General features: G+C 50.7%; 1 protein-coding gene across 1 annotated transcript in view; it reads left to right on the forward strand.

Annotated features, from left to right (window-relative positions):
- dnah1 (dynein, axonemal, heavy chain 1) overlaps positions 1-25,612 on the forward strand; it is a 995,196-nt gene that overhangs the window by 292,496 nt on the left and 677,088 nt on the right. Inside the window, 1 exon segment of the mRNA XM_038812191.1 lies at positions 15,089-15,244. Coding sequence (XP_038668119.1) covers positions 15,089-15,244 — 156 coding nt within the window.

Genomic DNA, 25,612 nt, shown 5'->3' on the forward strand with positions numbered 1-25,612 from the left:
CTAGGAAGTTGGAATTTCTTCACCAACTCCTTAAAACTGGCAAAACACCCTCCATAAACAGGTCTCCAAAACTCTCCAGACCCTCCCCCTCCCATGATTTAAATGTCAAGTCCAAACCCGCTGGCAGAAAAAGGTGATTGTTGCAGATTGGGGCGAGCAAAGACAGGGAGCAGTGGTTGAAATGCAGCCTGAATTGCTTCCAAATTCTCTGGGTGGAAACCACCACTGGATTATGTGAAAATCTCACCAGAGAGAAAGACAACAATGCAGTACCTATTGTGCAAAGGCTAGAAACAGTGCAGGAGCTCCTTCCATGTGTCCCCACATGGAGCCAGGATCGCTGAACCACAGCAACATCTTCTGAATATTGCCTGCCCAATAGTAAACTAATAAATTGGGTACAGCCAAGCCCCCTGATTGTCTATCTCTTTGGAGAAAAGCCCCGTGGATCATTGTAGCCTTACACACCCAAATAAAGGAGGACATTAATTTGTTGACTTTGACAAAAAAGGACTTGGAGAGAAAAACGGGGAGACATTGAAAAATAAATAAAAAATCTCGGGAGCATGTTCATTTAAATAGTTTGAACCCTACCCGCCAAGGATAGCGGCAGGTTATCCCACCTCCCAAATTTAACTTAACACTATCAACCAGATAGTGGCTGGCTGCCTTATAGCTCACCCTCCAGGACCACTGGGAGAACAGGACATCCCTCCTGGCCTCCACTGGGTCCAGGAGCCTCCCCAGGTCAGCATCCTCGAATATTGAGGCTGGTCTCCTTGGCGACATTGTTGCAAGCTAGCTGGGGTTGGCCGAGCAAGTGCCGCTTAAGTGCTGCTCGATCTTGTTAGGGGGGGGCTGCCGAGCGTGGTTCTGGCGCATCAGCCGGCAAGCTGGCATTTGGGGCAAGAAGCCCGTGAGGTTTTGTTAAGTGGAGAAACTAATGTTGAATAGCGTTGCCGGCCTCGCTGGGCTGAGCGCCGGGAAATCCGTGGCAATTACCACTCACCAGCACACTAAAATATTTTTCCGCAGAATCGCGCCCTTAGAACACCCAATCCTTTTTTTTCCAATTAAGGGACTATTCAACTAACCTGTTCACCGTTTTGGGTTGTGGGAGCCATGCAGACACGGTGAGAATGTGCAAACTCTGCACAGACAGTGACACAGGGCAGGGATCGAAACTCGGGTGTTCGATGCTGTGAGGCAGCAGTGTTAACCACAGCACCATCGTGCCGCCTTGGGTCTTTGTCCTCCTTGAGAGTCAAGGAGATAGATCCCTGCATGTGGGTAGAGGGCAATGAACCCCGGTATAAGGATTAAACATGTCAAGAATTAAAGGCACCAGCTGCTCTGCGAACTTGTTACAAAATTAAATGGGGAAGCCATCCGGACCAGGGGCTATACCAGTCTGAAACCCCATGCATTTTTAAAAATATTTTTATTCACCATTGTTGGAACCAACAATTCTACGGACACGTGCTTGTAGGATTAAAATAACGGTTTTAATATACTTACAACAGAGCCAGCCTGTTAGCCGTTGAACTCTCGGTGAACTGGCCGGCTGACCCTGTGGCACTGATCTTTATACAGCAGCTCCCGGGGGAGGAGTCCTGGGCGGAGCCAAGGGAGAAGCCCAGTACAACTCTCGAGCATTCCCAGAGCTACTCCCCCTGGTGGTCAGGTAGTGCAACTGCACTTACAATATAGGCACATGTATATACAGATTATAATCCGGTGTGAATCACATTCACCACATTCACCCCCTGTGAAAAGAATCGAGTCCAGCGGGGGTGGTGGCTCACAGAGTTAGTCTGTCCGGTGGACGAATTGTTCTTTTCGATCTGCGGAGCACCGGGGTTGCAGCCTCTTGCGGTGGCTGGGTGGGTGTTGAGAGCTGGGGTATGATGGCAGACTCCGGGGTGGGTCTCGTCCGAACTTTATACACCTCTGGCTCGACCGGAGACTGGGGGCGCTGGGGGCGGGCTGGGTCTGGCGCGTGGAACCGGTGGGGTGGGCTTACGGAATCGGGGGCGCGAGGGGGCGGCAGCATAGGGAACGGGGTAAGGGGTTCCTCAGTGGGGGTAGGGGGGGGCTGGATCCAGCGGGTGCCAGATCCCGAAGGGATACTGTGTCCTGGCGACCGTCCGGGAACTCCACGAATGCGTACTGGGGGTTGGAATGGAGGAGGTGCACCTATTCAACAAGGGGGTCAGTTTTGTGCCCCCTGACGTGCTCCCTCAGGAGGACTGGGCCTGGTGTCCTCAGTCACGATGGAAGTGAGACTCCCGTGGTAGTGCCCCTAGAAAAAATGAAGAGTCGCTCATGAGGGGTTTGATTTGTAGCTGTACAGAGGAGGGAACTGATAGCGTGGAGCGCGTCTGGAAGGGCTTCTTGCCATTGGGAGACTTGGAGTTTTCTAGACCGGAGGGTCAGCAGGACGGTCTTCCAGACCGTTGCGTTCTCCCTCTCCACCTGTCCGTTCCCCCGGGGTTGTAGCTCGAGGCGATGCCCTTGTCGAGCAGGTACTGACGCAGCTCGTCGCTTATAAAGGACGAACCCCGGTCGCTGTGCACGTAGCTGGGGAAACCGAACAGGGTGAAGACACTATGCAGGGCCCTAATGACTGTGTGGGAGGTCATGTCGGGGCACGGAATGGCAAAAGGGAATCGGGAGAACTCATCGATGATGTTGAGGAAATAAATGTTCTTGTTAGTGGAGGGGAGTAGCCCTTTGAAATCGATCGCAAGGCGTTCAAAGGGCCTAGAAGCCTTGACCAGGTGGGCCCTGTCTGGTCTATAGAAGTGCGGTTTGCACTCCGCACAGGTCGGGCAGTCCCTGGTGACCGCTTTTACCTCCTCGTTGGAGAAAGGCAGGTTTTGGGCTCTGATGTAGTGGGTGAGCCGGGTGACCCCTGGATGGCAGAGGTCCACGTGGATGGCTTTCAGACGGCTGATCTGCGCGCTGGCGCATGTCCCGCGGGATAGGGCATCTGAGGGCTCGTTGAGCTTCCCCGGTCGATATTTAATATCGTAACTATAGGTGGAGAGATCGATCCTCCACCGAAGGATTTTATCATTTTTTATTTTGCCCCTTTGCGAGTTGTCAAACATAAAGGCAACCGATCGTTGGTCGGTGATGAGGGTGAACCTCCTACCTGTGAGGTAGTGCCTCCAGTGACGAACAGCCTCCACGATGGCTTGTGCTTCCTTCTCGACTGAGGAGTGTCGGAGTTCTGAAGCGGATAGGGTACGGGTGAAAAATGCAACGGGCCTCCCTGCCTGATTTAAAGTGGCTGCTAGAGCTACCTCTGAGGCGTCGCTCTCAACCTGAAAGGGAGTGGATTCATCCACCGCCCGCATGGCTGCTTTGGCGATGTCCTCCTTGATGCAGCTGAAGGCCTGGCGTGCCTCAGCTGACAGGGGAAATCGTGTGGCCTTAAAGAGTGGGCGGGCTTTGTCCGCATATTGAGGGACCCACTGGGCGTAGTATGAGAAGAACCCCAAGCCCCTTTTGAGGGCCTTGGGGCAATGAGGGAGGGGGAATGCGGTCCGGGTCTGGGCCCAGGACTCCGTTCTCCACGACGTAGCCGAGGATGGCCAGTCTGTGCGGAAAACGCATTTCTCCTTGTTATAAGTGATATTTAATTTCTGTGCCGTTTGGAGAAAACGGTGGAGGTTGGCGTCGTGGTCCTGCTGGTCATAGCCACAGATGGTGACATTGTCCAGATACGGAAACGTGGCCCGCAGCCCGTACTGGTCTACCATTCGGTCCATTGCTCGTTGGAACACCGAAACCCCGTTGGTGACGCTGAAGGAACCCGGAGGAAATGGAAGAGGCGGCCATCGGCCTCGAACGCCGTGTAGTGGCGGTCCTCCGGGCGGATTGGGAGCTGGTGGTATGCAGACTTCAGATCCACCGTGGAAGATAGCCGATATTGGGTGATCTGATTAACCATGTCTGCAATTCTGGGGAGGGGATACGCGTCTAGGAGCGTAAAGCGATTTATGGTCTGGCTATAGTCGACGACCATGCAAAATTTCCCCCGGTCTTGACGACCACCACCTGAGCTCTCCAGGGACTATTACTGGCCTCTATGATCCCCACACTGAGCAGCCTTTGGACCTCCGATCGGATAAAGACCCTATCCTGCAGGCTGTATCGCCTGCTGCGAGTAGCTACTGGCTTGCAATCTGGAGTGAGATTGGCGAAGAGAGGAGGGGGGGAGATGCGCAGTGTGGCTAGGCTGCAGATAGTGAGTGGGGGCAGTGGCCCGCCGAAGCTGAGGGTGAGGCTCGTGAGGTTGCACTGGAAATCCAGGCCTAATAAGAGTGGCGCGCAGAGGTCGGGCAGGGCATAAAGTTTAAATTTCGAATAACTAGCGCCTCAAATTGTGAGCATAGCGACGGTGCGTCCTTGGATTTGGACTGAGTGGGAGCCCGAAGCGAGGGTGATAGTTTGGCTTACCGGAAAAATAGAAAGCGAACAGCGTCTTACCAGCTCTGGATGTATGCCGCTCTCGGTGCTCCCGGAGTCAAAGAGGCATGGCGTGCTGTACCCATTGATCTGGACCTCCGCCATCGAACTTCGTAGGTGCTTGGGGCGGGATTGATCCAGGGTGACCGCGTTGAGTTGCGGGCCGCATGATGAGTGCCCGGGAAGGTCGTAGTCTTCAGATGAGCTTTATGAACATGCCGATGCAGATGGGGCCGTGGATCGCACGTGGTGAGCGGCGAGGAAGATGGCGGCCCCCATGAGTCGCACGTGACCGGCCGCATGGTGGGGGTTTGCCAAGATGGCGGCCCCCATGGATTGCACTTGGCGGGAGGGGGCGGAGTCGGGGCGTAGGCCGCAGCGTTTCGGGCCCTGCGGGCCCGCTGGTGTTGGGAGCGATTTGTTCTCTCTGCAGGGGAGTTAAAAACTGGGGCCCTTTTCGCGAGGCGCACTCTGGCAGAGTGGCCTTTCTTCCCGCAGCTGCTGCAGGTCGCGGATTGGGCTGGGCAGTGCTGCCGCGGGTGCTGGCTTTGGCCACAGAAATGGCAGGCTGGGGCAGCTGAGTGGCTGGCTGGGGCAGCAGAGTAACTGGTTTTGGCAGCGCGGTAGCTGGGGGGCCGTGCGGCACAGGCTTGAGGGGACTGTTGGTCGGGGGTCCACGATGAGGTCGCGGGATCCGCGGGAAACGACGTGAGGCTGCGGAAGGAAACTTCCATAGTGGTAGCAGCCTCCACAGTAGTGTCTAAGTCCTGGGCCCCCTTTTCTAGCAGTCGTTAGCGCACATAGTTAGACCTAAGGCCCGCTACGAAAACATCCCGCACAGCAAGCTCCCTATGTTCAGCCGCGGTAACGGCTTGATAATTACAGTTATTGGAAAGATTGTTCAATTCCCTTACAAACTCGGCAAGCGTTTCTGTAGGCCGCTGACGGCGAGTCGTAAACACGTGGCATGCATAAACCTCGTTAATGGGCATAACGTACATTTTGTCCAATATCGCCAGCGCTGCGGTGTTAGAACCGGCCGGATTTAGCTGTGTGGAGATTCTGTGGCTTACCCTCGCGTGCAGTAGGCTGAGTTTTTGTTCCTCCGTTGTTCCGGAGGTGCTAGCTTCTGCCAGGTAGGGTTTAAAACATTTCAGCCAGTGGGAAAAAATTTCCTTAGCCTCTGCATCCTGTGGGTCGAGATCTAAGCTCGGCTGCTTCCATTGAGGGCTGCTTCCATGATTTCTTCGACTGTTTCCTAAGTATATTAAATTGTTGGAACCAACAATTCTACGGACACGTGCTTGTAGGATTAGAATAGCGGTTTTAATATACTTACAACAGAGCCAGCCTGTTAGCCGTTGAACTCTCGGTGAACTGGCCGGCTGACCCTATGGCACTGATCTTTATACAGCAGCTCCTGGGGGAGGAGTCCTGGGCGGAGCCAAGGGAGAAGCCCAGTACAACTCTCGAGCATTCCCAGAGCTACACATGTATATACAGATTATAATCCGGTGTGAATCACATTCACCACAACCATATTTTCATAATTTTCACCAAACAAAGAAAACAAACAACAACAGAACAATCCCAACAATATAAAACCCAGAACACAGACTCGTAGAACAAAGACAAAAGCAGCCCCCCCTCCCCCCCTAGTATTCAATGGTAATCAACTCCCGAAAATGCACAATAAACAAACCCCACGAATTGTAGAACCCCTCCTTCGCCACCCTCAGCTCAAACTTCACCTTCTCCAGGGTCAAACATCCCAGCAGGACCCCCCGCCACGCCGAGGCCCAGGATGGAGAAGCTGACCTCCACCCCAACAAGACCCACCTATGAGCGATCAGCGAGATGAAGGCTAAAGCATCTGCCCCCACCCCTGCCTGCAACATGGGCTGGTCGAATACCCTGAAAATGGCTTCTAGGGGATCAGGCTCTTCATCCATACGCAACATCCCTGAGATAGTGCTAAATACCTCCCGTTAATACCTTTCCAGCTTTGAGCAAGACAAAAACATATGAACATGGCTTGTGGGGCCCCTCCCACATCGGTCACAAACATCCTCCACCCCCTCAAACAGCCGGTGCATCTTTGAATTTGTGAGGTGCGCCCTGTATACAACGTTCAATTGTATCAGTCCCAAACTCGCGCACGAGGTTGAGGTGTTCACCCTTCGCAGCATCTCACATCACAGTCTCTCTTCCATCGCGCCCCCCCACCCCCTCCCTCCAGCTCTTCTTCCCATCTTAGCCCCCTCCATGGACACCCTATCCTCCTCCTGGATCCTCCCATAAATCGCCGCTACAACCCCCTTCTCTACCCCCCCCTGCTGACAGTACCACCTCCAACAGCGAGGTGGCCGGCATTATCGGAAAGGTCAGAAAAACCTTCCTTCAAAATCTCAAACCTGCAGGTACCTAAACTCTTCCCTCTTTGCCAACCAGTACTTCTCTCCCAGCTCCTCCAAGCTCGCAAATCATCCCCCAAGAAACAGATCCTTCATTTCCTTAACCACCCTCTCGTCCCATATCCGAAACCTCACATCCATTGTCCCCGGCTCAAACCCGTAACCTAATGCATTTTATAAATTCCTCTGGACTCACAGGGGATTCTATCCAATTTATCGCTCCTCTCCACCTCCACTGCTTGGAAAGATAAATTGTCCAGAACTTCAGTCATGACCAATTCCTCAGCCAGTGACTCCGATCTATAGAGACCCCGATAAAACGATTCAAAAGTTGGATTAACCTGTGGAGGGGTTTATACTAGACTTCCGCCTGTTGCTTACCTGTACAATCTCTCGGGAAGCCGTCTGCCATTTAAGCTGAAGAGCTAAAAGGTGACTGGCCTTCTACCGTATTCATAAAACATGCCCCTCAAGCTTCATAGCTGACCCACCACTCTGTCCGTTGATAATAGCTCGAATTGTGTTTGCAGCTTTTTCCTACTTGCCAACAACTGTAGGGTTGGTGCAAGTGTGTACAGGTGGTTCAAGAATGGAATCCACCAGCCTTTCTCTGCTGCTCTACCCTCGCTGTCTTGATCATGTGCACTTTGTAGGAGACAATCTCCCCCCTGATGACCACCTTAACAGCTTCCCACAGCCTAGAATGTGAGTTTAACTCACTTTCATTAAATTTTATATAGTCCCAAATGACATAGAACATAGAACATAGAACAGTACAGCACAGAACAGGCCCTTCGGCCCTCAATGTTGTGCCGAGCAATGATCACCCTACTTAAACCCACGTAACCCGTGTATCCGTAACCCAACAATCCCCCCATTAACCTTACACTACGGGCAATTTAGAATGGCCAATCCACCTAACCCGCACATCTTTGGACTGTGGGAGGAAACCGGAGCACCCGGAGGAAACCCACGCACACACGGGGAGGACGTGCAGACTCCACACAGACAGTGACCCAGCCGGGAACCGAACCTGGGACCCTGGAGCTGTGAAGCATTGATGCTAACCACCATGCTACCGTGAGGCCCCTATGACAGTGAACATGAGTTCACAAAATTTATTGTCCGCTAATAATGTCGTGCCTAACCTCCATGGGTGGATGCTGGGAGGGAACTGACTCTTGTGCCAAAACAACAAAGTACGGGGCATGATCCGAAATCACAATCGCTGAGTACGAAGCAGCCACCACAGAAAAGATGAGAGACCTATCCGCCACAAAATCGATCTGCGAGTATACCTGATGCACATGCAAGAAAAGTGAAAAATCTTTGTCACATGGGTGCAAAAAGGGCCAAGGATCTACCCCCCTACACTTGGTCTATGAAAAACAGCAGAGCTCTGGTCAACTCTGATGGAGTCAGAGATTTGGGCTTGGACCAATCCAGACCAGGGTTCAGAACACTGTTTAGAACAAAGAACAAACAAAGAACAAAGAAAAGTACAGCACAGGAACAGGCCCTTCGGCCCTTCAAGCCCGTGCCGACCATGCTGCCCGGCTAAACTACAATCTTCTACACTTCCTGGGTCCGAATCCCTCTATTCCCATCCTATTCATGTATTTATCAAGATGCCCCTCAAATGTCACTATCTTCACTGCTTCCACCACCTCCTCCGACAGCGAGTTCCAGGCACCCACTACCCACTGTGTAAAAATCTTGCCTCGTACATCTACTCTAAACCTTGCCCCTCGCACCTTAAACCTATGTCCCCTAGTAATTGATACCTCTACCCTGGGGAAAAGCCTCTGACGATCCACTCTGTCTATGCCCCTCATAATTTTGTAGACCTCTTTCAGGTCGCCCCTCAACCTCCGTCGTTCCAGTGAGAACAAACCGAGTTTATTTAAACGGTCCTCATAGCTAATGCCCTCCATACCAGGCAACATTCTGGTGAATATCTTCTGCACCCTCTCTAAATCCTCCACAGCCTTCTGGTAGTTTGGTGACCAGAATTGAACACTATACTCCAAGTGTGGCCTAACTAAGGTTCTATACAGCTGCAACATGACTTGCCAATTCTTATACTCAATGCCCCGGCCAATGAAGGCAAGCATGCCATATTACTTCTTGACTACCTTCTCCACCTGTGTTGCCCCTTTTAATGACGTGTGGACCTGTACACCTAGATCTCTCTGACTTTCAATACTCTTTGGAGTTCTACCATTCACTGTATATTCCCTACCTGCATTAGACCTTCCAAAATGCATTACCTCACATTTGTCCAGATTAAACTCCATCTGCCATCTCTCTGCCCAAATCTCCAAACGATCTAAATGCTGCTGTACCCTCTGACAGTCCTCATCGCTATCTGCAATTCCACCAACCTTTGTGTCATCTACAAACTTACTAATCAGACCAGTTACATTTTCCTCCAAATCATTTATATATATTATGAATAGCAAAGGTCCCAGCACTGATTCCTGTGGAACACCACTAGTCACAGCCCTCCAATTAGAAAAGCACCCTTCCATTGCTACTCTCTGCCTTGTATGACCTAGCCAGTTCTGTATCCACCTTGCCAGTTTAGGTCCCCAACCAAAATGAACTGATGCAAATCTAAATCGGGGAGGAAGGCCAGCAGATTATTAATAAAATTTGTGTTGTTCCAGTTTGGGGCATACATATTAACCAGAACCACCAGTGTGTCTACCACAGAGTCACAGGCAATAACATGCCTACCATTGGGGTCAACGAAGATCTTCGAAGCAGAAAACTGAATCCTTTTATTAGTTAATATTGACGTACCTCTGGCCTTACTTCCAAACCCGAATGAAAGACTTGTCCTACCCACCCCTTCCACAGCTTTGTCTGGTCCCTGACGCACAAATGAGTCTCTGCAAAAACACCACATCGGAATTAAAATCTTACGGTGAGCAAACACTCTTGACCGTTTCTTTTTTTAAAAATATTTTTATTCTCCTTTTTCACATTTTCTTCAAAATTTACACCCACCAACAAACAACAAGCGACAACGAATGCAATGTTAATCCCCTTATTAACAACAATGATCCCATCCTCCCACCAACCCCCAAACAACAGCCTGCATGTCAACACAAACATCAAATAAAAAAAACAAAAATGAATCCGTAATCGCCCATAGTGACCATCAACATACACAGTCAACCCCCCCAACCGCCCCCCCCCGCTAATATTCAAGGCCATCCAATCCCCGAAAGTGTACAATGAATGACTCCCATGTATTGTAGAATCCCCCCACCCCCCTCCCAGAATGCTCCACTCCACTTCCTCTCGAAAGCACCTCACCTAGTATCGGTCTCCTCCCCCAACCTTTCACACCTCCAAGGCTCATCGAAACCTGTTCTACCAGGCTCTGATGGCCGCAGCCCTTCCCCACACCACACTCCAGTTCACTGGCCAGTTTAAACTAGCCAGTGTGGAGGCCCCTGTCCAGTCCTCACTCCCCTCCAATCCCTTCCCCAACAGGCTGGTTTAGCACAGTAGGCTAAATAGCTGGCTTGTAAAGCAGACCAAGGACAGCAGCGCAGGTTCAATTCCCATACCAGCCTCCCCAAACAGGTGCCGGAATGTGGCGACTAGGGGCTTTTCACAGCAACTTCATTTGAAGCCTACTTGTGACACTAAGCGATTTTCATTTCATTCCCCCCCGGCCCGGTCCCAGGAAAACGAAAAAATCCCCTTTAACACATAACCCCAGTGTAAACACACAAACACCAAAGAACCATCATTGCAAAAGAAAATCCCAACTCTTACCTTGTCCAAATAAGCAACGTTGACTCATTTGGCACATAAACAACATGCAGTGAAAAATATAGTCCCATGCACTCCTCCACACCCCTACCTTCAGTTCAAGACCAATCCTCAGTCCCATTTCTCACTTTTGCCCAGTCCTTCTCCCTTCACAAACGCCTCCGCGGCTTCCACCGTCTCAAAATAAAAGATTTTTGATTTGTAGGTCACCCTCTACTTAGCTAGGCACACAACACTCTTGACCGTTTCACTGGGCCATTCAATTTCCTGATATTCCAGATGACCAAACAAATTGGAGGTCTTCCACCCCCTCTCAATCCGGAGTCAGCCATTTCCACCAAGAGATATTACCCGAAAGATAAGTAAAAAGTACAGCAACCAGGCCCACCAAGATGGCCATCAAACCAAATCCCAAGACTAAACAAAGAAAAATCTGCATGCACTGTCAACAAATTACTCCACCCTCCACCACCACCCTCCCTCCCCTTGTTCTCGCCCTCTATTATAATCCCACCCAAATACACATAAAGATAACAGCAAGACAAACATAAAGAACTAAAATCTACTTCAAAACTAAATCTAAACCTAAACAAAACAAGAAGTTAAAGTTCATTGTTTAAAAAAACTACTATAATGAGCTGTAGCCAAACCTTGGAAACCATTCCCGTTAGCTAACTCTGAGGTTAGCAGGGAGGATCCCAACTCGAATTAAGAAAAATGATTATGAATAATAAAATACTATAACCCCATAAACCATTGTACTCCGACAGGGAGCTATATATTTTCATAACAAACGGAACAGAACCCCCCCAAACCTGAGCCTAAACTGTAAAAATTCAACCCAAACAAGAACAGGAAAATGCACGAATAAACATGGAACCCCAACAATTCAATATTCCCGTCCCCAACACCCAAAAACCTGAATCACACCGTGCCCCAGGACCCGTGTTTCTTAACAAAGGAGTCCGCCTCTCCGGTACAGTAAATGAATAGAGCTTTGCACCGAAAGTCACTCTTAGCCCAACTGGGTACTCCACACCGAACCGGACTCCACTTTTGTTCTGGGAAGCCTTGACGTTATTGAACACAGTCTGTTCCTCACTTGCTCTGCTCCCATATTTGATGGCGTGGCCTTCCCATTTGAAGTCTCGGTGCTCCTTCGCCCATTTCAGAATCTGCTTTTTATCATTGAAGCCAAGGAACTTCACTATTACCGCACGCGGTGGATCCTCTGGAGAGGCATCTGATGCAGTGTATTGTGGGCTCGGTCCAACTCAGGAAGCATGCAAGCCCACCCTCCCCCACCATCTTACCAAACATCTCTGGAAAGTATTCAATGAACATTGAGCCTTCGGAGGGCCGAAGGGCCTGTTCCTGTGCTGTACTTTTCTTTGTACTTTGTATTCCCCTCTGGCAGCACCACAATTTGAATGTTTTGCCTCCTGGACCGATTCTTTAGATCATTCACCTTGGCATTCAATGATTTATTTGCTTCAGCCACCAACAATATCTCAACGTCCAGTGAGGCAATCTGATTATTGTGTCTTTTAAGCGCCACTTCCATATCTGTTATCTTGGCTCACAGTTGTGGCTTTCACAGTTTCATTGGTCTTTTACAGAGCCGCTCAGATTGGGGCCGAGATTTCCGGAGGTACTCTGACACAACCCACCAGTGTTTATCAAATCCTTCACCAAGGTACTCAAAAGTACCTTGGCTGTTAGTACAGTAGTGTGGCCAGAGCCCCAGAGGCTGCCTCCGCCATTTTATCTGTCAACGAACTCTGAGAGGTCTTCAGCTCCGTCGACGAATCTCTGCTGTCCATCCTCTTTTCCCTGACGTTTCTGGGCATTTCAATCATATCAGATCCTTATTCCATTAATTATGTGGGCTTTCAAAAGAAAATACCCCCTGAAACTGAGAAAAGGGCAAAAAGTGCAGTATTCTAGTGGGAGCCACCTCCTCTGTGACTTTCCCTACATTACACCACCAGAAGTCAGGTCATTTTAGTGTTAACAAGTTACTTGGGATTTGGTAAACTGCCTCTATTCCAGAATCAGCAAATTTTCACTTGTGAACTTCCAACGCCTTACTCGTTTGGGTTCTAAATTTTGTCAAAGAATTTTACCATCAGTGTATTAACATTAAGAACTGGCATGGATAAGATGCCTTTAATGCTGCAAAATATCCCAAGGTGTTTCACAGAAATGTTACTCGACAAAAAAAAGCATCATATTGAAGATAGAGGCACTGTTAAAAGTTTGGGTTTTGAGGACTGAGTAGTGGAGAAGTGCAGGCAGAGAATTAGCACTTAGGGCCTCAATGACTCAAGGTACGGATGTAAAGGCGGGGTGAAAAGGATTTCAACATGCGCAAGAAGTCAGAGTTTGAAGGACGCAGGAGAAATTTACAAAGTTAAGGATAGGACACAGACTGCTCACAGCATATTTGACCCTGAGCTGAGCTTCCAACCTACATCGCCTCCATACATCTCTACAGCTCTCCTTAAAATCAATCTTTTTGATCAAGCTTTTAGTCACCCATCCTAATTGTTCAGTTATAGAACATAGAACATAGAACGATACAGCGCAGTACAGGCCCTTCGGCCCACGATGTTGCACCGACATGGGAAGTCAAAAACTAAAGGCCATCTAACCTACACTATGCCATTATCATCCATATGCTTATCCAATAAACTTTTAAATGCCCTCAATGTTGGCGAGTTCACTACTGTTGCAGGTAGGGCATTCCACGGCCTCACCATTCTTTGCGTAAAAAACCTACCTCTGACGTCTGTCCTATATCTATTACCCCTCAATTTAAGGCTATGTCCCCTCGTGCTAGCCACCTCCATCCGCGGGAGAAGGCTCTCACTGTCCACCCTATCTAACCCTCTGATCATTTTGTATGCCTCTATTAAGTCACCTCTTAACCTTCTTCTCTCTAACGAAAACAACCTCAAGTCCATCAGCCTTTCCTCATAAGATTTTCCCTCCATACCAGGCAACATCCTGGTAAATCTCCTCTGCACCCATTCCAAAGCTTCCATGTCCTTCCTATAATGAGGCGACCAGAACTGTACGCAATACTCCAAATGCGGCCGTACCAGAGTTTTGTACAGCTGCAACATGACCTCATGGCTCCGGAACTCAATCCCTCTACCAATAAAGGCCAACACACCATAGGCCTTCTTCACAACCCTATCAACCTGGGTGGCAACTTTCAGGAATCTATGTCCATGGACACCGGGATCTCTCTGCTCATCCACACTGCCAAGAATTTTACCATTAGCCAAATAATCCGCATTCCTGTTTTTCTTTCCAAAGTGAATCACCTCACACTTCTCTACATTGAACTCCATTTGCCACCTCTCAACCCAGCTCTGCAGCTTATCTATGTCCCTCTATAACCTGCAACATCCTTCCACACTGTCTACAACTCCACTGACTTTTGTGTCGTCTGCAAATTTACTCACCCAACCTTCTGTGCCCTCCTCTAGGTCATTTATAAAAATGACAAACAGCAATGGCCCCAGAACAGATCCTTGTGGTACGCCACTTGTAACTGAACTCCATTCTGAACATTTACCATCAACCACCACCCTCTGTCTTCTTTCAACTAGCCAATTTCTGATCCACATCTCTAAATCACCCTCAATCCCCAGCCTCCGTATTTTCTGCAATAGCCGACCGTGGGGAACCTTATCAAACGCTTTACTGAAATCCATATACACCACATCAACTGCTCTACCCTTGTCTACCTGTTCAGTCACCTTCTCAAAGAACTCGATAAGGTTTGTGAGGCATGACCTACCCTTCACAAAACCATGCTAACTATCCCTAATCATGTTATTCCTATCTAGATGATTATAAATCGTATCTCTTATAATCCTCTCCAAGACTTTACCCACAACAGACGTGAGGCTCACCGGCCTATAGTTACCGGGGTTATCTCTACTCCCCTTCTTGAACAAAGGGACCACATTTGCTACCCTCCAGTCCTCTGGCACTATTCCTGTAGCCAATGATGACATAAAAATCAAAGCCAAAGGCTCAGCAATCTCTTCCCTGGCTTCCCAGAGAATCCTAGGATAAATCCCATCAGGCCCCGGGGACTTATCTATTTTCACCTTGTCCAGAATTGCCAACACTTCTTCCCTACGCACCTCAATGCCATCTATTCTAATAGCCTGGGTCTCTTGTGAAGTGTCTTGGGACATATTCCAATGCACCAGAGGCTATATAAGTGCCCGTTGTTGTTGTTTATATGCATTGGACTAGGGACGGAACAATGTAGAGTGCAAATTTGCAACGGTTACCGTTATTGAGCATTAATCTTCAGTACACTATTATGTTGGAGACTAATGTAGAGACTATGTACCTAATGATCTTATGAAACTCTTATATCTTAGATGGTGGTAGCTGGATTTTCTGCTTATACTGATATGCATCGTGCACATGAAATCGCCAATGAGGTGAGACGAATCCACAAACAGTTGGTGGAGTCCCAGCATTTAGCACAGCTCTACAACAGCAGAGAAAGACTCTTCGAACTGCCTGTCACTAATGTGAGTATAATTCAATCAAACACTGGGATAGGGATAATGGGTATGATTTTGGATTGAGGGTAATGACTAGTGGTCTCAACTATTCACAATATTTATTAATAACATATAGAAAGCCATATATCTAAGCTCGTCAATGACGAAGATTGGGATGGCATAGCAAGTAGTGTAGAAGGGAGAATGAAATTACAACGACACATAGATGGATTAAATGAGAGGTGAAGGGGAGATGGTGCTGTAATGATAATGTCACTGGACTAGTAACCCAGAACTAATGCCCTGGGGACACATGTTCAAATCACATCATTGCAGCTGGCAGAATTCAAATTCAATTAATAAAAAAATTCTGGAATTGGAAGCTAACCTCAGGTTAGGTGGATTGGCCATGCTAAATTGCCCTTAGGTTAGATGGGTTGCTGGGTTATGGGGCTTAAGTAGGGTGTTCTTTCCAAGGACCGGTGAAGACTCGATGGGCCGAATGGCCTCCTTCTGCACTGTAAACTCTATGATTTTATGAGTCATCTGGCTCTGCCTGTCCTGGCGGCTTCCCATTGTCTGCACCATGATGCCGACGCCCTCAGCAATGCTCCTCAGTGACTGGACCACACTCTAGTCTCGGAAGTGTTTACCTGCGCCTTGGACACGCCCTTCAGCGACTGGGACATGATGTCGAGACCTTAAGCCATGGTCGTCACAGGCTGAGCCATGCCTTGGGCACCACCACTCTAGACGCGGAGGTTGCGTTCCTGGTATTCCATGGTGATTGGCACCCTAGCAGTGTTTGCCTCGGTGCTATGCATTGTCGGCAACATCTCCTGTGAACAAAGCCATTGGGACTCCTCCCATCAGCTATGCCGTCGCTAAAATGTATCTGACATCCCCTCAAGGGTGGTCTCAAGGACTTTAAACCAGCAAGGTTTAAGGGACGGGTGACACTACAGGAAGTAAAATTGTTAATGGGAAGTAAAGCAGAAGGTTAGCGCATGGGAAGGTTGGTTCAACTATAATGAAAGTTATGAAAAAAGATAACGGGAAGAACTCAGGAGATGTTATTAATGGAGGTGTTAAGGTTCAAAAAGAAGGTATTAAAATTAGCAGAAAGACACTTTACCTGAATGCTCGTAGCATTCGAAACAAGATAAATGAGTTAAGGTCACAAATCATCGCAAATAAGTAAGATTTAGTTGCCATTACAGACACTTGGTTGCAGGATGGTCACGACTGGGAGTTAAATATCCAGGGGTATCAGACTATTCAGAAGAACAGGCAGGAAGGTAAGGGAAGTGGTGTAGCACTGATATTTAAGGATGACATCAGGGTGGTAGTGGGAGATGATATAGGTTCTATAAAGAAAAATGTTGAATCCATTTGGGTAGAAATGAGAAATAGTAAGGAGAAAAGGTCACGCATAGGCGTAGTCCATAGGCCACCAAATAATAACATCACGGTGGAATGGGCAATAAACAAAGAAGTAACTGATGTATGTAAAAGCGCTACGGCAATTATTGAGGATTTAAATCTGCATGTCAATTGGTCAAATCAGGACACTCAGGGCAGTCTTGAGGAGGAGTTCATAAATTGTATCCGTGATTGTTTTCTCGAACAGTATGTAATGGAACCTGTGAGGGAGCAAGCTATCCTAGATTTGGTCCTGTGTAATGAGGCAGGATTAATTAATGATCTCAAAGTTAGGTATCCTATCGGAAGGAGTGATCATAGTATCGTTGAATTTAAAATACAGATGGAGTGTGAGAAGGTAAAATTGAATACCAGTGTCTTGTGCTTAAACAAAGGAGATGACAATGGGATGAGGGAGGAGTTGGCTAGGGTAGATTGGAAGCAAAGACTTCGTGGTGGGACAATTGAGGAACAGTGGAGGACTTTCATAGAGATTTTTCACAGTGCTCAGAAAAAGTATGTACCAGTGAAAAGGAAAGACTGTAGGAAAAAGGATAATTAACCATGGATATTTAAGGAAATAAAGGAGGGTATCAAATTGAAAGAAAAAGCATACAAAATGGCAAAGATTAGTGGGAATCTAGAGGATTTGGAAATCTTAAAGGTCAACAGAAAGCCACAAAAAAGCTGCAAAGAAAAGTAGTAAGATAGATTATGAGAGTAAACTAGCTCAGAATATAAAAACAGACAGCAAAATTGTTCTACAAATACATAAAATGAAAGAGGAGCAAAGGTAAACATTGATCCTTTAGAGGATGAGAAGGGATTTAATAATGGGCAATGAGGAAATGTCTGAGGCATTGAACAGGTAATTTGTGTCGGTCTTCACAGTGGAAGGCACAAATAACATGCCAATAATTGTTGGTAAGGAGGCTATGGCAAGTGAGGACCATGAAATGATCATTATCACTAAGGAGGTAGTGTTGGACAAGCTAATGGGGCAAATCTCCTGGCCCTGATGGAATGCGTCCCAGGGTACTAAAAATAGGTGGCGGGGGAAATAACAAATGCGCTCGTGGTAATTTACCAAAATTCATTGGGGTCTGGGGCAGTTCCGGCAGATTGGAAATCAGCAAATGTGACGCCACTGTTTAAAAAAGGAGGTAGACAAAAGGCCGGTAACTATAGGCCAGTTAGCTTAACTTCTGTAGTGGGAAAAATGCTTGAATCTGTCGTTAAGGAAGAAATAGCGAGATATTGGGTTAGAAATTGTCCCATTGGGCAGATGCAGCATGTGTTCATGAAAGCCAGGTCATGTTTGACTAATTTAGTGGAATTATTTGTGGACATTCGGAGCGGGGTGGACAACGGGGAACCGGTGGGTGTGGTGTATCTGGATTTCCAGAAGGCATGCGACAAGGTGCCGCACAAAAGGCTGCTGCATAAGATAAAGGTGCATGGCGTTACGGGTATATATTAACATGGATAAAGGATTGGTTAACTGACTGAAAGCAAAGAGTGGGGATAAATGAGTGTTTTTTTGGTTGGCGATCAGTGTCTAGTGGTGTGCCTCAGAGAAAGGCTGACCGCCAGGAACTCTGGGTACTTATACCCCGCCTCAGAGGCGGGGTCTACTTGCCTCTCGACCAATTGATGAGCAGTCACATGACTAGTCCCAGTCAATCGGACGAGAGGAACATGACCAGCCAGAGCCAATGGGAAACCAATGTTCTGCACCAATGGCAGTGCTCACATTCATACCACCACATTCACCCCTTGTGGAGTAAGAAGGCGGGGGAGGCGTGCAAGTGGAAGAGGGTGGGGGGGGCGAGGACTGGTGGTATGAGCAACGAAAATCGAGAAAGATGGGCTGCCCACTGGCTCGTGGCAAAAAAACAATACTACTACTACTAACTTAAGCTGCAACAGAATAACAACAAAATCCAAAACAAATGTCCCATGGTCGTATCAGATGGACACGATCAGCCTGTCGGGTGCCCGTGGTGTCTGGAGGACCGTTACAGTGGAGCCGGTGACGTCGGGCCGATGGTCGTCCTTGCCTCCGGGAGCATCGGTCGTAGATGTGTCTCCGCACCCCGGGCCGGTGGTGGTGACGCTGTAATCGGGGGAGAGGGGGCATGTGCGCTGGGTCGTGGGGGCGCGGGGGGCGCTGGGGGGGAATTGGGGTTGGGGGGAGGTGTTGATGTAGCGGGTGCCAGGTCCTGAAGCGAGACGGTATCCTGCCGACCGTCGGGATACTCCACGTACGCATACTGCGGGTTGGCGTGGAGTAACTGGACTCGCTCAACCAACGGGTCGGACTTGTGCACCCGCAAATGCTTCCGGAGCAAGATGGGCCCGGGAGTGGCCAGCCAGGTCGGGAGAGGGGATCCTGAGGACGACTTCCTGGGGAAAACAAGACGACGTTCATGGGGTGTTTGATTAGTGGTAGTACAGAGGAGAGACCGGATTGAATGCAGGGCGTCGGGATGACCTCTTGCCAACGGGGGATAGGGAGATCTCTGGACCGTAGGGCCAGCAGGATGGTCTTCCAAATGGTGCCATTCTCCCGCTCGACCTGACTGTTACCCCGGGGGTTATAACTGATCGTCCTGCTAGAGGCTATGCCCCTGCTGAGCAGGAATTGACGCAGTTCGTCACTCATAAAGGAGGACCCCCGGTCGCTGTGGATGTACGCGGGGTAACCGAACAGGGAGAAGATGGATAGGAGGGCCTTTATGTCGGTTGTTGTGGTCATGTCGGGACAGGGAATGGCGAAAGGGAAGCGGGAGTATTCGTCGATAACACTCAAGAAATATGTGTTACGGTTGTTGGAGGGGAGGGGACCCTTGAAGTCTATACTGAGACGTTCAAAGGGGCGGGATGCCTTGATCAGATGCGCTCGTTCGGGGCGGTAGAAGTGCGGTTTGCACTCGGCGCAGACGTGGCAGTCCCTGGTGACGGTCCTGACCTCCTCAACGGAGTAGGGCAGGTTGCGGGTCTTAATAAAATTGTAAAAACGAGTGACCCCTGGATGGCAGAGGTCCGTGTGGAGGGAGTGTAGGCGGTCGATCTGCGCGCTGGTGCAGGTACCGCGGGACAGGGCATCGGGAGGCTCGTTGAGCTTCCCAGGACGATACAAGATATCGTAGCTGTACGTGGACAACTCGATCCGCCACCGCAAGATCTTGTTGTTCTTGATCTTGCCCCTCTGTGCGTTATCGAACATGAAAGCTACTGACCGTTGGTCTGTGAGGAGGGTAAACCTCCTGCCGGCCATATAGTGCCTCCAATATCGCACAGCTTCGACTATGGCCTGTGCCTCCTTTTCCACTGAGGAATGGCGGATTTCGGAAGCGTGGAGGGTTCATGAGAAGAAGGTCACGGGTCTGCCCACTTGGTTCAGGGTGGCCGCCAGAGCTACGTCAGACGCGTCGCTCTCGACCTGGAATGGGAGGGACTTGTCGATAGCATGCATCGTGGCCTTTGCGATATCCGCTTTGATGCGGCTAAAGGCCTGGCGGGCCTCCATCGACAGGGGAAAGGAGGTGGACTGGATGATGGGGTGGGCTTTGTCGGCGTAGTTGGGGACCCACTGGGCGTAATAGGAGAAGAAGCCCAGGCAGCATTTGAGGGAGTTGGGGAGGGGGAGTTCCATCAGGGGGTGCATGCGTTCGGGATCGGGGCCTATCACTCCGTTACGCACTACGTAGCCAAGGATGGCTAGACAGTCGGTGCTAAACACGCAATTATCCGAATTGTAGGTTAAATTAAGGAGTTTTGCGGTTCGGAGGAATTTTTGGAGGTTGATGTCGTGGTCCTGCTGGTCATGGCCGCAGATGGTGACGTTATCGAGATACGGGAAGGTGGCCTGTAAACAGTGCTTGTCGACCATTCGGTCCATCTCCCGTTGGAAGACCGAGACCCCATTTATGACACCGAATGGAACCCTGAGAAAGTGGTAGAGGCGCCCATCTGCCTCAAACGCGGTGTACTTTCGGTCACTCGCGCGGATGGGGAGCTGGTGGTAGGCGGACTTAAGGTCCACCGTTGAAAAAACTTTGTATTTCGCGATCCTGTTAACCAGGTCGCAAATACGGGGGAGAGGATACGCGTCCAGCTGCGATGATGGTCTGACTGTATTCGATGACCATCCGGTTTTTTCTCCCCAGTCCGAACTACCAGCACTTGGGCTCGCCAGGGACTGTTGCTGGCCTCGATAACTCCTTCCTTAATGAGCCTCTGGACCTCGGACCCGATGAAGGTCCGGTCCTGGGCACTGTATCGTCTGCTCCTAGTGGCTACAGGTTTACAATCTGGGGTGAGATTAGCAAACAAGGAAGCGGGGTCCACTTTGAGGGACGCGAGGCTGCAAGCAGTAAGAGGGGGAATAGGGCCGCCGAATTGGAAGGTCAAGCTCTGCAGGTTGTTCTGGAAATCCAGGCCCAAGAGTGCCAGAGTGCATAGGCGGGGAAGTTTTTGAAAACTTGAGGGCCGCTATGCAGCACCCGGTGATTTGGACGGAGTGCGAACCCGAGGCCAATTCAATCTTATGCTTAACTGGATGGATGGGGAGCGCGCAGTGTCTTACCGTGTCGGGGTGGACGAAACTTTCCGTGCTCCCGGAGTCCAGCAGGCATCTCGTTTTGTGTCCGTTGAGCTGGATCGTTGTCGTAGTCTTGGCGAGCGTGCGTGGTCGCGACTGGTCGAGTGTGATGGAAGCAAGTCGTGGCGAGAGTTCCAGATCCTCCTCGGTGGCAGAGTAATCGCTGGCAGGGCCTTCCGTGTTGGCCCAAGATGGCGGCGTCCAGGACCCCACGTGGAATCGGGGTACCAAGATGGCGACGCGCAGGACCCGCACGTGGAGCCGGGGCCCTAAGATGGCGGCGCCCATGGCCCGCACATGGCGTCCGGGGCCCGTGGGAACCTCGTGGTGGCTGGGGGCAGTGTCAGCGGCGTCTGCAGGCCGGTCGGGGCAGCTGGGAGCGGGGGTCGGGAGGACCGTGGGGTCGTTGCGAGGGCCGGGAGGCGGGCCAGAGAGGTTGGTGTGTGGCGCTGGGCCCTAGGGGGGCCCGGTGGGGGGGGATCCGCGGTCGCTGCGCGGAACAGCAGCGACCGACTTGGTCTGGCAGACAACCGCGTAGTGGCCCTTCTTCCCGCAGCTCTTACACAGAGCGGAGCGGGCTGGGCAGCGCGGGTGGGGGTGCTTGGAGAGGCCGCAAAAATAGCAACGGGGCCCCGCTAGTTTGTCGGAGCGACCCGCAGCGCAGGCCTGGGGAGGGTCGGGGTCCACGGAGGATGGGGGTGGCGCGTGCCATGAAGTCCAGGGGGTTGCTGCGCGGCCGGGGGCGTATGCGTGGGCGTTCAGGTCAGCAACCTCCAGGGAGGTTGCAAGGGTTCGTGCCTCAGCTAGGCTGAGGGTGTTCTTCTCCAGCAATCGTTGGCGGATAGAAGGGGACTGCATGCCAGCAACGTAAGCGTCTCTAATTAAAAGTTCCATGTGCTTAGTCGCCGAAACTTGGAGAAATGCGCACATTCTCCCTAGAGTTGTGAGGGCCTGGTAAAACTCGTCGAATGACTCACCAGGGAACTGTTGTCTAGTCGTCAGGAGATGCCGTGCGTATACTTCGTTGACCGGCCGGAGAAAGTGTCCTTTGAGAATCTCCATGGCCACATCAAAATCGCTTTCGTCCTCAATCATTGAATATACCGCCGTGCCCACGCATGAGTGGAGGATGTGGAGTTTCTGCTCCTTGGTGGGCTTGCCGGCTGCATTTGTCAGGTAACTGTTAAAACACGCCTGCCAGTGTTTAAAGATTGCAGACGCATTTGAAGCATGCGGGCTGGTGCGGAGGCAGTCAGGCTTGATGCGTAGCTCCATTCCAAAATTCTAGCTGATTAAATTGATGTACCATCAATTGGACTCGAGACACGATGTAGATCCAAACTGTGGCTTTAATCAGCTAGTTGTTAGCCCGGTGGTCGACTACAGAGAAAGGCCGTTCGCCGGGAACTCTGGGTACTTATACCCCGCCTCGGAGGCGAGGTCTACTTGCCTCTCGACCAATTGGTGAGAGGCACATGACCAGCCAGAGCCAATGGCAAACCAATGCTCTGCACCAATGGCAGTGCTCACATTCATACCACCACAACACTGAAAGTCTGCAGAGGGATATAGATAGTTTAAGTGAGTGGGCAAAGGTCCGGCAGATGGAATTCAATGTTGATAAATGTGAGATCATCCATTTTGGTAGGAATAACAGCAATATTGACTATTATTTAAATGGTAAAAAATTGCAGCATGCTGCTGTGCAAAGGGACCTGGGTGTTCTTGTGCCTAAATCACAAAACATTGGTTTGCAGGTGCAGTAACTAATTAAGAAGGCAAATGGAATTTTGTCCTTCATTGCAAGAGGGATGGAGTTTTAAAGCAGGGAAGTTATGTTGCAGCTGGACAGAGTGCTGATGAGGTCACACCTGGAGTACTGTGTACAGTTTTGGTCTCCTTACTTGAGAAAGGATGTACTGGCACTGCAGGGTGCAGAGGAGATTCACTAGGTTGATTCCGGAGTTGAGAGGATTAGCTTATGAGGAGAAACTAAGTAGACTCGGAATGTACATATTGGAATTTAGAAGAATGAGGGGGGAACCTTATAGAAACATTTACAATTATGAAGGGAATAGATAGGATAGAAGCAAGGAGGTTGTTTCCACTGGCAGGTGAAATTAGAACTAGGGGCATAGCATCAAAATACGGAGGAACAGATTTTGGGCTGAGTTGAGGAGGGACCTCTTCACCCAAAGGGTCGTGAATCTGTGGAATTCCTTGCCCAGTGAAGGAGTTGAGGCTACCTCGTTAAATGTTTTCAAGGCAAAGGTAGACAGATTTTTGAACAGTAAAGGAATAAAAGGTTACGGTGAGCGGGTGGGTAAGCGGAGCTGAGTCCACAAAACGATCAGCCACGATCTTATTGAATGGCAGAGCAGGCTTGAGATGTCAGATGGCCTACTCCTGCTTCTAGTTCTTATGTTCTTATGTTCCTGAATGTCACAGTTCTAGCCTATCATCTGCATCAGCTCTGGGAGAACCTTGTCCAGCTGCTCTGTATTTGACTGGGATCCAGCTGAATCCTGGGACCCATCAGATCTCCGACTGCTGTCTCCCTTGGATGTTCCTGCTTCCTGTGCATCAACAACTGCCTGGTGGTCACCAGATTGTACCTCAGAAGCCTGTCCACTAATGCAACCCACTGAGGTATGTGTCTCTGCACTGGTGGAAGGTGGGGGTGATAGCTATGATGCCTCGATGGTGGTCTCCTCAGAGCTGTCCTCCAAGATGGTCTCATGTGTGGTGGGGGGAAGTGCGAGCGACTCCGGATACCCCGGCCCCATCAAATGATGATCGTGTGAGACAATGGACATGTGATCAGTGGGAGGGAAGGATCGTTTGTTTGACATGAACAACCCACTTGAGACAGGCCATCTTGGTGAAGGGACAGTGGATCCTCACCTCTGTGGTGCAGGCCAACCTCGCTGTCGGTGACTGCTCTCTCTCCGGTCAACCTCTCTCCAGGGCTGAGTTGAGGAGGGACCTAATGGAGGGTGAGGACTCGGAACTCTGGGACAGCAACCCCTATCTTGGCCCTTTTTGGCTGATTGTGGGCTATCTTCTCATGCGGGGACAAAGAGAGGGCATTGTGAGCGCATATTTGATGGGTCAGTTAGGTCTGTAGTCTATCGTAGAATTTATAGTGCAGAAGGAGGCCATTCGGCCCATTGAGTCTGCACCAGCGCTTGGAAAGAGCACCCTACTTAAGCCCACACCTCCACCTTATCCCTGTAACCCAGCAACCTCGTCTAACCTAAGGGCAATTTAGCATGGCCAATCCACCTAACCTGCACATCTTTCGACTGTGGGAGGAAACCGGAGCACCCAGAAGAAACCCCGCAGACACGTGGAGAATGTGCAGACTCCGCACATACAGTGACCCAAACCGGGAATCGAACCTGGGACCCTGGGGTTGTGAAGCCATAGTGCTAACCACTATGCCACCGTGCATGCCATGGATGGCATGCACGGGCACCACACTTGGACATGAAGGGGATTTGTTGGTCGGTGCAAGTGGTTCTGAGGATCAAGCACGAAGATCAGGGGCGAAATACTCCGACCCCCCGCAGTGTCGGAGAATCGCCCGGGCCCGGCGAAAATCCCGCCCCCACCGTGGCCGGAATTCTCCACCACCCGGGAATTGGCGGGGACGGGAATCGCGCCGCGCCAATCGACGTGCCCTCCGCGCCGATCGGCAAGCCCCCTGCGGCGATTCTCCGGCCCGCGATGGGCCGAAGTCCCGCCGCTGAAAGGCCAATCCCGCCGCCGTGTTTTCAACCACCTCTGGTGGCGGCGGGATTGGCGGCACGAGCGGGCCCCCGGGGTCCTGGGCGGGCCGCGGGGTGATCGGACCCCGGGGGGTGCCCCCACGGTGGCCTGGCCCGTGATCGGGGCCCACCGATCGGCGGGCGTGCCAGTGCCGTGGGGGCACTCTTTTTCTTCCGCCGCCGCCACGGCCTTTACCATGGCGGAGGCGGGAGAGAACCCAGCTACCGCGCATGCACCGGTGGTGACGTCAGCGGCAGCTGATGCACCGGCGCATGCGCGAACCGGCGACGGCCTTTCGGCCAGCCCCGACGCCGGGCGGCGGGCGTCAAAGGCCATTGGCGCCGGTTTTGGCACCAGTCGGCGTGGCACCAACCACTCCGGCGCGGGCCTAGCCCCCAAAGGTGCGGAGAATTCCGCACCTTTGTGGGGGCCCCGACGCCGGAGTGGTTGGCGCCACTCCGCTACGCCGGGACCCCCCGCCCCGCCAGGTAGGGGAGAATCCCGGCCCAGATTTGGGGAGGGTGTGAGGTGGTCAGCCAGTGATCTGTAGGTGGGGGGGGGGGAATTTCGGGATTTGAAGGGTGCAAGCAGAACTG

This window comes from Scyliorhinus canicula, chromosome 11, assembly GCF_902713615.1.
Source record: "Scyliorhinus canicula chromosome 11, sScyCan1.1, whole genome shotgun sequence".
In the NCBI taxonomy this organism is placed as follows: Eukaryota; Metazoa; Chordata; class Chondrichthyes; order Carcharhiniformes; family Scyliorhinidae; genus Scyliorhinus; species Scyliorhinus canicula.